Consider the following 15166-nt stretch of genomic DNA (forward strand, 5'->3'; position numbering starts at 1 on the left):
TATATGTCATTAACTTTAAATCTAGTCTATTGGCTGAAAGGAATCCGAATCAAAATGTATATTTTTTACGCCCGTACTTTTCAAATGTACATGTTGATGACCAGTGGCCTTCAGATATATACTTGATTTTATTCTATTGAACACAAGGAATGAGGAGTATAAATGTCTTTGTTCTGTGTTTTTATTTCACTGCTTCTCTTCAGTTTGTGGTTGCTGTCTGTCTGCCGGTTGCTGTCTGTCTGCAGGTGTCAGATGGAGTCTAACTGTAATAACTGACTGAGTGGCAGGCCCAATATCATCCTCCACACTCTCACTCACGCTGGATGCATCTCAATTTCATAAACAAAATCTTCAGAGGCTGGGGCCTCATTTTGATTAGTGTTGCCATGACAACTACATAATTCGTGAATTGTATTAGCGTTCCATTTGTCTTTTTCTGAATCCTAATTCACTGGGGCTTCGGTGGAGAGAAAAGCCTCTCTCTGCTTTTATCCTTTAGTGTCTGTTCTTTCCCCTTAATCCCTCCATCTACCCCACCCTCCCCAGCCGAAATGCTGACGTGTTGCCCCCTTGGTGTGGGATGAAGGGAACCAGAATGGCCCTACAGTCGTGATGAACCTACAGGCCTTGTTTCTCATTTAAAAGATGCTCCTTCATCTGAATTGTATTTGTGTCTAGCTAGCCCTACACTGACACCCATTGGCCAGAGGAGGAAATGTTGCTTGTCACCCCAGAAGAACAGAGACATCTCTTCAATAATATACACAAATAGAGCTGGCAGAAAAACATTTAGTTTACAGTGTATGGAAAATGGATCAGATATACTGTATTTATTAGAGACCTTTTACAAAAATCTGACAAAACATTTGAATTTGACACTTTTAATATGAGTCCCTATCTGGACTTAGATCAGATCTGTATGGAGAGGTCGGAGAGGTCGGATGTGTGCAAAGGATCATGGTATTTCCATTTGAGGCAGAAAGGCAGTAATTCTCTCTTAGTCCTTACTGGACTGACAGCAGGGGTCTGAGTTGAGATGTCCTTCATTGTTGTCCCCACTCACGGCTAAAACCAAACACACACAGAGAGGTCCTGTCAAAACCAGTCACTTCACTTCAATTTGTCAGGGCTGGTCAGGGACATCAGTGACAGTTGGTACACAAATTCCCTCATGTCTAACCCCTACTACCTCTGTCCTCCCTTCCCTCTTCCCTATAGTCCACACCTCCCCCTACTACCTCTGTCCTCCCTTCCCTCTCCCCTATAGTCCACACCTCCCCCTACTACCTCTGTCCTCCCTTCCCTCTCCCCTATAGTCCACACCTCTCCCTACTACCTCTGTCCTCCCTTCCCTCTTCCCTATAGTCCACACCTCCCCCTACTACCTCTGTCCTCCCTTCCCTCTCCCCTATAGTCCACACCTCCCCCTACTACCTCTGTCCTCCCTTCCCTCTCCCCTATAGTCCACACCTCCCCCTACTACCTCTGTCCTCCCTTCCCTCTCCCCTATAGTCCACACCTCCCCCTACTACCTCTGTCCTCCCTTCCCTCTCCCCTATAGTCCACACCTCCCCCTACTACCTCTGTCCTCCCTTCCCTCTTCCCTATAGTCCACACCTCCCCCTACTACCTCTGTCCTCCCTTCCCTCTCCCCTATAGTCCACACCTCCCCCTACTACCTCTGTCCTCCCTTCCCTCTCCCCTATAGTCCACACCTCTCCCTACTACCTCTGTCCTCCCTTCCCTCTTCCCTATAGTCCACACCTCTCCCTACTACCTCTGTCCTCCCTTCCCTCTCCCCTATAGTCCACACCTCTCCCTACTACCTCTGTCCTCCCTTCCCTCTCCCCTATAGTCCACACCTCCCCCTACTACCTCTGTCCTCCCTTCCCTCTCCCCTATAGTCCACACCTCCCCCTACTACCTCTGTCCTCCCTTCCCTCTCCCCTATAGTCCACACCTCCCCCTACTACCTCTGTCCTCCCTTCCCTCTTCCCTATAGTCCACACCTCCCCCTACTACCTCTGTCCTCCCTTCCCTCTCCCCTATAGTCCACACCTCCCCCTACTACCTCTGTCCTCCCTTCCCTCTCCCCTATAGTCCACACCTCCCCCTACTACCTCTGTCCTCCCTTCCCTCTCCCCTATAGTCCACACCTCCCCCTACTACCTCTGTCCTCCCTTCCCTCTCCCCTATAGTCCACACCTCCCCCTACTACCTCTGTCCTCCCTTCCCTCTCCCCTATAGTCCACACCTCCCCCTACTACCTCTGTCCTCCCTTCCCTCTCCCCTATAGTCCACACCTCCCCCTACTACCTCTGTCCTCCCTTCCCTCTCCCCTATAGTCCACACCTCCCCCTACTACCTCTGTCCTCCCTTCCCTCTCCCCTATAGTCCACACCTCCCCCTACTACCTCTGTCCTCCCTTCCCTCTCCCCTATAGTCCACACCTCCCCCTACTACCTCTGTCCTCCCTTCCCTCTCCCCTATAGTCCACACCTCCCCCTACTACCTCTGTCCTCCCTTCCCTCTCCCCTATAGTCCACACCTCCCCCTACTACCTCTGTCCTCCCTTCCCTCTCCCCTATAGTCCACACCTCCCCTCCTCCTCCCCCTACTACCTGTCCTCCCTTCCCTCTCCCCTACCTCCCCCTACTACCTCTGTCCTCCCTTCCCTCTCCCCTATAGTCCACACCTCCCCCTACTACCTCTGTCCTCCCTTCCCTCTCCCCTATAGTCCACACCTCCCCCTACTACCTCTGTCCTCCCTTCCCTCTCCCCTATAGTCCACACCTCCCCCTACTACCTCTGTCCTCCCTTCCCTCTCCCCTATAGTCCACACCTCCCCCTACTACCTCTGTCCTCCCTTCCCTCTCCCCTATAGTCCACACCTCCCCCTACTACCTCTGTCCTCCCTTCCCTCTCCCCTATAGTCCACACCTCCCCCTACTACCTCTGTCCTCCCTTCCCTCTCCCCTATAGTCCACACCTCCCCCTACTACCTCTGTCCTCCCTTCCCTCTCCCCTATAGTCCACACCTCCCCCTACTACCTCTGTCCTCCCTTCCCTCTCCCCTATAGTCCACACCTCCCCCTACTACCTCTGTCCTCCCTTCCCTCTTCCCTATAGTCCACACCTCCCCCTACTACCTCTGTCCTCCCTTCCCTCTCCCCTATAGTCCACACCTCCCCCTACTACCTCTGTCCTCCCTTCCCTCTCCCCTATAGTCCACACCTCCCCCTACTACCTCTGTCCTCCCTTCCCTCTCCCCTATAGTCCACACCTCCCCCTACTACCTCTGTCCTCCCTTCCCTCTCCCCTATAGTCCACACCTCCCCCTACTACCTCTGTCCTCCCTTCCCTCTCCCCTATAGTCCACACCTCCCCCTACTACCTCTGTCCTCCCTTCCCTCTCCCCTATAGTCCACACCTCCCCCTACTACCTCTGTCCTCCCTTCCCTCTCCCCTATAGTCCACACCTCCCCCTACTACCTCTGTCCTCCCTTCCCTCTCCCCTATAGTCCACACCTCCCCCTACTACCTCTGTCCTCCCTTCCCTCTCCCCTATAGTCCACACCTCCCCCTACTACCTCTGTCCTCCCTTCCCTCTCCCCTATAGTCCACACCTCCCCCTACTACCTCTGTCCTCCCTTCCCTCTCCCCTATAGTCCACACCTCCCCCTACTACCTCTGTCCTCCCTTCCCTCTCCCCTATAGTCCACACCTCCCCCTACTACCTCTGTCCTCCCTTCCCTCTCCCCTATAGTCCACACCTCCCCCTACTACCTCTGTCCTCCCTTCCCTCTCCCCTATAGTCCACACCTCCCCCTACTACCTCTGTCCTCCCTTCCCTCTCCCCTATAGTCCACACCTCCCCCTACTACCTCTGTCCTCCCTTCCCTCTCCCCTATAGTCCACACCTCCCCCTACTACCTCTGTCCTCCCTTCCCTCTCCCCTATAGTCCACACCTCCCCCTACTACCTCTGTCCTCCCTTCCCTCTCCCCTATAGTCCACACCTCCCCCTACTACCTCTGTCCTCCCTTCCCTCTCCCCTATAGTCCACACCTCCCCCTACTACCTCTGTCCTCCCTTCCCTCTCCCCTATAGTCCACACCTCCCCCTACTACCTCTGTCCTCCCTTCCCTCTCCCCTATAGTCCACACCTCCCCCTACTACCTCTGTCCTCCCTTCCCTCTCCCCTATAGTCCACACCTCCCCCTACTACCTCTGTCCTCCCTTCCCTCTCCCCTATAGTCCACACCTCCCCCTACTACCTCTGTCCTCCCTTCCCTCTCCCCTATAGTCCACACCTCCCCCTACACCTACCTCTGTCCTCCCTTCCCTCTCCCCTATAGTCCACACCTCCCCCTACTACCTCTGTCCTCCCTCCCTCTCCCCTATAGTCCACACCTCCCTCCTCACCTCCCCCTACTACCTCTGTCCTCCCTTCCCTCTCCCCTATAGTCCACACCTCCCTCCTCACCTCCCCCTACTACCTCTGTCCTCCCTTCCCTCTCCCCTATAGTCCACACCTCCCCCTACTACCTCTGTCCTCCCTTCCCTCTCCCCTATAGTCCACACCTCCCCCTACTACCTCTGTCCTCCCTTCCCTCTCCCCTATAGTCCACACCTCCCCCTACTACCTCTGTCCTCCCTTCCCTCTCCCCTATAGTCCACACCTCTCCCTACTACCTCTGTCCTCCCTTCCCTCTCCCCTATAGTCCACACCTCCCTCCTCACCTCCCCCTACTACCTCTGTCCTCCCTTCCCTCTCCCCTATAGTCCACACCTCCCTCCTCACCTCCCCCTACTACCTCTGTCCTCCCTTCCCTCTCCCCTATAGTCCACACCTCCCCCTACTACCTCTGTCCTCCCTTCCCTCTCCCCTATAGTCCACACCTCCCCCTACTACCTCTGTCCTCCCTTCCCTCTCCCCTATAGTCCTCACCTCCCCCTACTACCTCTGTCCTCCCTTCCCTCTCCCCTATAGTCCACACCTCCCTCCTCACCTCTCCCCTATAGTCCACACCTCCCTCCTCACCTCCCCCCACACCTCCCTCCTCACCTCTCCCCTATAGTCCACACCTCCCTCCTCATCTCTCCCCTATAGTCCACACCTCCCTCCTCACCTCCCCCTACTACCTCTGTCCTCCCTTCCCTCTCCCCTATAGTCCACACCTCCCTCCTCACCTCCCCCCACACCTCCCTCCTCACCTCTCCCCTATAGTCCACACCTCCCTCCTCATCTCTCCCCTATAGTCCACACCTCCCTCCTCATCTCTCCCCTATAGTCCACACCTCCCTCCTCACCTCTCCCCTATAGTCCACACCTCCCTCCTCACCTTCCCCCACACCTCCCTCCTCACCTCTCCCCTATAGTCCACACCTCCCTCCTCACCTCCCCCCACACCTCCCTCCTCACCTCTCCCCTATAGTCCACACCTCCCTCCTCATCTCTCCCCTATAGTCCACACCTCCCTCCTCATCTCTCCCCTATAGTCCACACCTCCCTCCTCACGTCTCCCCTATAGTCCACACCTCCCTCCTCACCTCTCCCCTATAGTCCACACCTCCCTCCTCACCTCCCCCCACACCTCCCTCCTCACCTCTCCCCTATAGTCCACACCTCCCTCCTCATCTCTCCCCTATAGTCCACACCTCCCTCCTCATCTCTCCCCTATAGTCCACACCTCCCTCCTCACGTCTCCCCTATAGTCCACACCTCCCTCCTCATCTCTCCCCTATAGTCCACACCTCCCTCCTCACCTCCCCCCACACCTCCCTCCTCATCTCTCCCCTATAGTCCACACCTCCCTCCTCATCTCTCCCCTATAGTCCACACCTCCCTCCTCACCTCCCCCCACACCACCCTCCTCACCTCTCCCCTATAGTCCACACCTCCCTCCTCACCTCCCCCCACACTTCCCTCCTCACCTCTCCCCTATAGTCCACACCTCCCTCCTCACCTCTCCCCTATAGTCCACACCTCCCTCCTCACCTCTCCCCTATAGTCCACACCTCCCTCCTCATCTCTCCCCTATAGTCCACACCTCCCTCCTCATCTCTCCCCTATAGTCCACACCTCCCTCCTCACCTCCCCCCACACCTCCCTCCTCATCTCTCCCCTATAGTCCACACCTCCCTCCTCACACCTCTCCCCTATAGTGCTAACCTCCCTCCTCACCTCTCCCCTATAGTTCACACCTGTTTCCTCACCTCTCCCCTATAGTGCACACCTCCCTCCTCACCTCTCCCCTATAGTGCACACCTCCCTCCTCACCTCCCCCCACACCTCCCCCACACCTCCCTCCTCACCTCTCCGCCTCTCTCCCCCCACACCTCCCTCCTCACCTCTCCACCTCCCTCCTCACCTCTCCGCCTCTCTCGCCCCACACCTCCTTCCTCACCTCTCCGCCTCTCTCTCCCCACACCTCCCTCCTGACCTCTCTGCCTCTCTCCCCCCACACCTCCCTCCTCACCTCTCCGCCTCTCTCCCCCCACACCTCCCTCCTCACCTCTCCGCCTCTATCCCCCCACACCTCCCTACTCACCTCTCTGCCTCTCTCCCACCACACCTCCCTCCTCACCTCTCCGCCTCTCTCCCACCACACCTCCCTCCCCACCTCTCCGTCTCTCTCCCCCCACACCTCCCTCCTCACCTCTCCGCCTCTCTCCCCCCACACCTCCCTCCTCACCTCTCCGTCTCTCTCCCTCCACACCTCCCTCCTCACCTCTCCGCCTCTCTCCCCCCACACCTCCCTCCTCATCTCTCTGCCTCTCTCCCCTCACACCTCCCTCCTCACCTCTCCGCATCTCTCCCCCCACTCCTTCCTCCTCATCTCTCTCCTTCACTCTCCCCTATCTCCTTCCTTCCTCATCATCCCTCCGTACCTCCCCCCACTCCCTCTCTCCCTTCCTCCTCACCTCTCTGCCTCCCTCTCTCTACCCCATTTCCCTCCACTCCCTCTCTCCCGCTTCATCCATCTCACCTATCTCCTCCCCTCCCCTCTATCCATCACCTCTCCCCTCCTCACCTCTCCCTTCCTCCTCCATCACATTCTCCTGGCTGGTGGAGGCCATGGGTGTGGTTTTGGGAGTGAGTTTGTCTCTAGGGCTGATCTGCCCCTCCCAGATCACCGTGGAACCTCTATCTGCAGATTGTAGACGCTTGAGGGGTGAAGTCTTCTGGTCTCCGGGACTGAAGGACTGTGAAGCCAGCTTTCGACGGGAGCTGAGCTTTCGACGATACCCCGAACCTGAACGCAGCGGCAGCCCACACAGCCCTTCCGTCTGGTCAGAGATACCCAGGGAGGGGGCACGTCGCAGGGAGGAGGGGGAGACGGGGGCACTGCGGGGGTCTGGAGGAGAGGAGAGAGAACAGAGGGGTGAGATATAACAGGGGGTAGGGGGAGGGGGAGGGGGAGAGACAGAGCCAGAAAGAGAGGGAGTGATTTGTAGTGATTTGAGTTTGTGTATAACAGTGCCTGTGGTCTCTCACTGAGTTGTTCAGTGTCTGTCTGTCTGTCTGTCTGTCTGTCTGTCTGTCTGTCTGTCTGTCTGTCTGTCTGTCTGTCTGTCTGTCTGTCTGTCTGTCTGTCTGTCTGTCTATGTGTCTGTGTGTGTGTCTGTGTGTGTGTGTGTAGTCTCACCAGTCCCAGCAGCAGTCTGTGTGTTTGGTGGGTAGTCTGCACTGTCAGCCAGGTTCTCTATACTGCCAGCAGCGTAGACCGGAGCACGTCCCTCTCTCCCTCCTCCTTTAGGCTTAATCAGCTTCTTCATCCTGTCTGCTATCCAGTTGGACTTCCTACAGAGAGGAGGGAGGGAGGGAGGAAAGGAAGGAGAGATAGCGAGGGAGGGATGGAGAGAGGGAGATCAAGATCAATGGGAAGTGAGAGAGATGGAGAGAGTGTATGGGGATACAAAAAGAGGGATTTGGCCTTTGTCTGTGTATCTGCATCCAAACACTACAGGAGTCCAGAAGAAACGCTGCAAAGACCACAGTAAGGACCTATTGGAGCGATGTGACATCAATCCCTCAAACCTGGAACCTCTCTCTTAACATTTTTTTGTGTGTGTGTGTGTGTGTGTGTGTGTGTGTGTGTGTGTGTGTGTGTGTGTGTGTGTGTGTGTGTGTGTGTGTGTGTGTGTGTGTGTGTGTGTGTGTGTGTGTGTGTGTGTGTGCTTACTTGGCCTTGCTGGGTGTAAGCATGCTGGGGTCCAGGACTCTGTACTGATCCATGATCTTCTCCACCAGCTTCTGTTTCTCTCTACGCAGCTCACCCATCTTCTCCCTGGAGAGAGGAGAGAGGGAGGAGAAAGGAGAGGGGAGGACAGAGGGAGGAGAGAGGGGAGGAGAGAGGGGAGGAAAGAAGAGAGAGAGGAGATGTGCGGAGAGAGGGGAGGAGAGAGGGAGGATTGGTGAGGAGAGGATGCAAGAGGAGAGAGGTGAGGAGAGGAGGGGAGGAGAGAGGGGGGGAGGGCAGAGAGGGAGGAGAGAGGAGGAGAGGGGAGGAGAGAGGGGAGGAAAGAAGAGAGAGAGGAGATGTGGGGAGAGAGGGGAGGAGAGAGGGAGGATTGGTGAGTAGAGAGGAGAGGAGACAAGAGGAGAGAGGGAGGAGAGGTGAGGAGGGGTAAGGAGAGATGAGTCAAGAATAGAATAATAATCTTTACATGAATGTGTGTGTGGGTGTACTGACTGGTACTCTCTCTGCTGTGTGAGTGTGTGTGTGTGTGTGTACTGACTGGTATTCTCTCTGCTGTGTGAGTGTGTGTGTGTGTGTGTACTGACTGGTATTCTCTCTGCTGTGTGTGTGTGTGTGTGTGTGTGTGTGTACTGACTGGTATTCTCTCTGCTGTGAGTGGTGCTGGTCCTTGCGCTCCAGGCTCTGCTCCATCAGGTCTCTGTTCTGATTGGTCAGACTCTGATTCTGCTCCAAAAGATGACGGTTTTCCTCCTCCATATTCCCCTTCAGCTGGGTCAGCAGCTACACACACAAACACACACACAGGGTTCAGAATAATGAATAGAAAAAATAAGTTGTGTGTGTGGGGGGGGGGGGGGGGTTCTCACTTTTGGTCCCCACTTGGATAGTAAAGCCAAAGTGTGTGTGTGTGTGTGTGTGTGTGTGTGTGTGTGTGTGTGTGTGTGTAAGACCCTCCCTTCCTCCTGACCTGGTACTGGTTGGTGAGGCGGTCGGTGCTGAGCTCCAGTCTCTGGTTGTTCTCCCTCAGAGAGCTGATCTCTCCCTCCAGCCTGGTCCTCTCCAGCTGGGCAGCACTCAGCTCCCCCCGCAGCACCGAGCCCTGGGCCAGCAGCTCGCTCTGCACCTGGGTCCACTCCCTCTGCACACCCTGCAGCCTGGGAGAACAGAACAACACAGACAGACAGACAGACAGACAGACAGACAGACAGACAGACAGACAGACAGACAGAGAACCAAGGAGTTACTTGACAAGATAAGAAGGTGAACCAGCAAGTCAGGCTATTTGTCAGTCAAATAACCGAATAGATCAGGGATGAACTGAATAGATCAGGGATGACCTGAATGGACGCCCCCCCCCCCCCCCCCTTGGGTTGTGCCGTGGCGGAGATCTTTGTGGGCTATACTCGGCCTTGTCTCAGGATGGTAAGTTGGTGGTTGAAGATGTCCCTCTAGTGGTATGGGGGCTGTGCTTTGGCAAAGTGGGTGGGGTTATATCCTTCCTGTTTGGCCCTGTCCGGGATGGGGCCACAGTGTCTCCTGACCCCTACTGTCTCAGCCTCCAGTATTTATGCTGCAGTAGTTTATGTGTCGGGGGGCTAGGGTCAGTTTGTTATATCTGGAGTACTTCTCCTGTCTTATCCGGTGTCCTGTGTGAATTTAAGTATGCTCTCTCTAATTCTCTCTTTCTCTCTTTCTTTCTCTCTCTCGGAGGACCTGAGCCCTAGGACCATGCCTCAAGACTACCTGGCATGATGACTCCTTGCTGTCCCCTGTCCACCTGGCCGTGCTGCTGCTCCAGTTTCAACTGTTCTGCCAGTGGCTATGGAATCCTGACCTGTTCACCGGACGTGCTACCTGTCCCAGACCTGCTGTTTTCAAATCTCTAGAGACAGCAGGAGTGGTAGAGATACTCTTAATGATCGGCTATGAAAAGCCAACTGACATTTACTCCTGAGGTGCTGACTTGCTGCACCCTCGACTACTGTGATTATTATTATTTGACCATGCTGGTCATTTATGAACATCTGAACATCTTGGCCATGTTCTGTTATAATCTCCACGCGGCACAGCCAGAACAGGAGTGGCCACCCCTCATAGCCTGGTTCCTCTCGAGGTTTCTTCCTAGGTTTTGGCCTTTCTTGGGAGTTTTTCCTAGCCACCGTGCTTCTACACCTGCATTGCTTGCTGTTTGGGGTTTTAGGCTGGGTTTCTGTACAGCACTTTGAGATATCAGCTGATGTACGAAGGGCTATATAAATCAATTTGATTTGATTTGATTTGAATGGACCAGGGATGAACTGAATGGACAGGAGATTAACTGAATAGATCAGGGATGAATTGAATAAATCAGGGATGAACCGAATAGATCAGGGATGAACTGCATAGATCAGGGGTGAACTGAATGGACCAGGGATGAACTGAATGGACCGGAGATTAACTGAATAGATCAGGGATGAACTGAATGGATCAGGGATGAACTGAATAGATCAGGGATGAACTGAAAAGATCAGGGATGAACTGAAAGGACCAGGGATGAACTGAATGGACCGGAGATTAACTGAATAGATCAGGGATGAACTGAATGGATCAGGGATGAACTGAATAGATCAGGGATGAACTGAAAAGATCAGGAATGAACTGAATGGACCAGGGATGAACTGAATAGATCAGGGATGAACTGAATAGATCGGGGATGAACTGAATGGACCGGAGATGAACTGAATAGATCAGGGATGAATTGAATAAATCAGGGATGAACCGAATAGATCAGGGATGAACTGAATAGATCAGGGGTGAACTGAATGGACCAGGGATGAACTGAATGGACCGGAGATTAACTGAATAGATCAGGGATGAACTGAATGGATCAGGGATGAACTGAATAGATCAGGGATGAACTGAAAAGATCAGGGATGAACTGAAAGGACCAGGGATGAACTGAATAGACCGGAGATTAACTGAATAGATCAGGGATGAACTGAATGGATCAGGGATGAACTGAATAGATCAGGGATGAACTGAAAAGATCAGGAATTAACTGAATGGACCAGGGATGAACTGAATAGATCAGGGATGAACTGAATAGATCAGGGATGAACTGAATGGACCGGAGATGAACTGAATATATCAGGGATGAACTGAATAGATCAGGGATGAACTGAAAAGATCAGGGATGAACTGAATAGACCAGGGATGAACTGAATGGACCATGGATGACCAGAATGGACCAGGGATGACCTGAATGTACCAGGAACGACCTGAATGGACCAGGGTTTAACTGAATAGATCAGGGATGAACTGAATAGATCAGGGATGAACTGAATAGATCAGGGATGAACTGAATGGACCGGAGATGAACTGAATGGACCAGGGATAACCTGAATGGACCAGGGTTTAACTGAATAGATCAGGGATGAACTGAATAGATCAGGGATGAACTGAATGGACCAGGGATGAACTGAATGGACCAGGGATGACCAGAATGGACCAGGGATGACCTGAATGTACCAGGAACGACCTGAATGGACCAGGGTTTAACTGAATAGATCAGGGATGAACTGAAAGGACCAGGGATGAACTGAATGGACCAGGGATGACCTGAATGGACCAGGGATGACCTGAATGGACCAGGGATAACCTGAATGGACCAGGGTTTAACTGAATAGATCAGGGATGAACTGAATGGATCAAGAAGTTCTATTAAATTAAATGGTTTGAAGAGAATAAGTGATGATGGAGCAGTTAGTTATTTGACTGACAAATAGCCTGAGAGAGTTTTCGTTTACCTCTCATTATCTTCTTTCAGCTTCTCTAATTCTCTTTCTCTCTCTGCCTGCTTTTGCACCTCTCCCTCCATCTTCTCTCTCTCCATTTTCATCTCTCTTTTTGTCTCCTCCATCTGGGATTTGAGGCCCAGGAGCACCTGATACCTGGAGAATATGAAGGTGTTATGAACATTGGTATGAATTATCCGTAAACACTCACTAAGGTGTCATGATTGATTTCATAAACTTTATTTTATCAGGGTTGTTTCACAAGTCAGTGTATTCAATGGCATATGGAATTTCATAAAGTTTCATGAAGTTAACAATGTCTTATGTATACTTTTTTAAATGAAGTGTTGCTTGGTGTTCACTACCCTCTCTCCATCTCCCTGTGTTCTCTATGTTCCCTCCAGCTCCCTGTGTTCCCTACCTTCCCTCCAGCTCTCTGTGTTCCCTACCTCCCCTCCAGCTCCCTGTGTTTTCTCCCCCTCCAGCTCGCTGTGTTCCCTACCTTCCCTCAGCTCCCTGTGCTCCCTAGCTCCCTGTGCTCCCTATATTCCCTCCAGCTCCCTGTGTTCCCTATCTTCCCTCCAGCTCCCTGTGTTCCCTACCTTCCCTCCAGCTCCCTGTGTCCCCCCCCTCCAGCTCCCTTTGTTCCCTACCTTCCTTCCAGCTCCCTGTGTTCCCAACCCCCCCCCCTCCAGCTCCCTGTGTTCCCTATCTTCCTTCCAGCTCCGTGTTCCCTACCTCCCCTCCAGCTCCCTGTGTTCCCCCCCCCCTCCAGCTCCCTGTGTTCCCACCCCCCCCCCTCCAGCTCCCTGTGCTCCCTATCTTCCCTCCATCCCCCCCCCTCCAGCTCCCTGTGTTCCCACCCCCCTCCCCTCCAGCTCCCTGTGTTCCCACCCCCCCCCCTCCAGCTCCCTGTGCTCCCTATCTTCCCTCCATCTCCCTGTGTTCCCTACCTTCCCTCCAGCTCCCTGTGTTCCCAACCCCCCTCCATCTCCCTGTGTTCCCTACCTTCCCTCCAGATCCCTGTGTTCCCTACCTTCCCTCCAGATCCCTGTGTTCCCTACCTTCCCTCCAGATCCCTGTGTTCCCTACTTTCCCTCCAGATCCCTGTGTTCCCTACTTTCCCTCCAGATCCCTGTGTTCCCTACTTTCCCTGTGTTCCCTACCTTCCCTCCAGATCCCTGTGTTCCCTACCTTCCCTCCAGATCCCTGTGTTCCCTACTTTCCCTCCAGATCCCTGTGTTCCCTATCTTCCCTCCAGATCCCTGTGTTCCCTACCTTCCCTCCAGATTCCCTGTGTTCCCTACCTTCCCTCCAGATCCCTGTGTTCCCTACCTTCCCTCCAGATCCCTGTGTTCCCTACCTTCCCTCCTTCCCTCCAGATCCCTGTGTTCCCTACCTTCCCTCCAGATCCCTGTGTTCCCTACCTTCCCTCCAGATCCCTGTGTTCCCTACCTTCCCTCCAGATCCCTGTGTTCCCTACCCCTCCAGATCCCTGCGTTCCCTACCTTCCCTCCAGATCCCTGTGTTCCCTACCTTCCCTCCTGATCCCTGTGTTCCCTACCCTGTGTTCCCTTCCCTCCAGATCCCTGTGTTCCCTACTTTCCCTCCAGATCCCTGTGTTCCCTACTTTCCCTCCAGATCCCTGTGTTCCCTACCTTCCCTCCAGATCCCTGTGTTCCCTACTTTCCCTCCAGATCCCTGTGTTCCCTATCTTCCCTCCAGATCCCTGTGTTCCCTACCTTCCCTCCAGCTTCCTGTGTTCCCTACCTTCCCTCCAGATCCCTGTGTTCTCTACCTTCCCTCCAGATCCCTGTGTTCCCTACCTTCCCTCCTGATCCCGTGTTCCCTACCTTCCCTCCAGATCCCTGTGTTCCCTACCTACCTTCCCTCCAGATCCCTGTGTTCCCTACCTTCCCTTTCCCTCCAGATCCCTGTGTTCCCTGATCCCTGTGTTCCCTACTTTCCCTCCAGATCCCTGTGTTCCCTATCTACTTTCCCTCCAGATCCCTGTGTTCCCTACCTTCCCTCCAGATCCCTGTGTTCCCTACCTTCCCTCCAGATCCCTGTGTTCCCTACTTTCCCTCCAGATCCCTGTGTTCCCTATCTTCCCTCCAGATCCCTGTGTTCCCTACCTTCCCTCCAGATCCCTGTGTTCCCTACCTTCCCTCCAGATTCCCTGCTTCCTGTGTTCCCTACCTTCCCTCCAGATCCCTGTTCCCTACCTTCCCTCCAGATCCCTGTGTTCCCTACCTTCCCTCCTGATCCCTGTGTTCCCTACCTTCCCTCCAGATCCCTGTGTTCCCTACCTTCCCTCCAGATCCCTGTGTTCCCTACCTTCCCTCCAGATCCCTGTGTTCCCTACCTTCCCTCCAGATCCCTGTGTTCCCTACCTTCCCTCCAGATCCCTGTGTTCCCTACTTTCCCTCCAGATCCCTGTGTTCCCTACTTTCCCTCCAGATCCCTGTGTTCCCTACCTTCCCTCCAGATCCCTGTGTTCCCTACTTTCCCTCCAGATCCCTGTGTTCCCTATCTTCCCTCCAGATCCCTGTGTTCCCTACCTTCCCTCCAGCTTCCTGTGTTCCCTACCTTCCCTCCAGATCCCTGTGTGCCCTACCTTCCCTCCAGATCCCTGTGTTCCCTACCTTCCCTCCTGATCCCTGTGTTCCCTACCTTCCCTCCAGATCCCTGTGTTCCCTACCTTCCCTCCAGATCCCTGTGTTCCCTACTTTCCCTCCAGATCCCTGTGTTCCCTACCCCTTCCCTGTGTTCCCTAGATCCCTGTGTTCCCTACCTTCCCTCCAGATCCCTGTGTTCCCTACTTTCCCTCCAGATCCCTGTGTTCCCTATCTTCCCTCCAGATCCCTGTGTTCCCTACCTTCCCTCCAGATCCCTGTGTTCCCTACCTTCCCTCCCCTGTGTTCCCTAGATCCCTGTGTTCCCTGTCCCTGTGTTCCCTACCTTCCCTCCAGTTGTGTTCCCTACCTTCCCTCCAGATCCCTGTGTTCCAGATCCCTGTGTTCCCTACCTTCCCTCCAGATCCCTGTGTTCCCTACCTTCCCTGTGTTCCACTGTCCCTCCAGATCCTGATCCCTGTGTTCCCTACCTTCCCTCCAGATCCCTGTGTTCCCTACCTTCCCTCCAGATCCCTGTGTTCCTGTGTTCCCTACCTTCCCTCCAGATCCCT

General features: G+C 54.3%; 1 protein-coding gene across 1 annotated transcript in view; it reads right to left on the bottom strand.

Moving 5' to 3' along the window:
* Positions 1-771: 771 nt before the first annotated feature.
* Positions 772-15166, bottom strand: part of LOC139390626 (girdin-like) — a 32680-nt gene continuing 18285 nt past the window's right edge. The window contains exons 22-28 of the mRNA XM_071137876.1: positions 11992-12135; positions 9174-9360; positions 8841-8986; positions 8189-8293; positions 7652-7806; positions 7037-7360; positions 772-1065 (exon numbers count right to left, since the gene is read on the bottom strand). Of these exons, the coding sequence (XP_070993977.1) occupies positions 998-1065; positions 7037-7360; positions 7652-7806; positions 8189-8293; positions 8841-8986; positions 9174-9360; positions 11992-12135 (1129 nt within the window). The 3' untranslated portion in view covers positions 772-997. The remainder of the gene's footprint in view (positions 1066-7036; positions 7361-7651; positions 7807-8188; positions 8294-8840; positions 8987-9173; positions 9361-11991; positions 12136-15166) is intronic.

This window comes from Oncorhynchus clarkii, chromosome 31, assembly GCF_045791955.1.
Source record: "Oncorhynchus clarkii lewisi isolate Uvic-CL-2024 chromosome 31, UVic_Ocla_1.0, whole genome shotgun sequence".
Classification (NCBI taxonomy): Eukaryota; Metazoa; Chordata; class Actinopteri; order Salmoniformes; family Salmonidae; genus Oncorhynchus; species Oncorhynchus clarkii.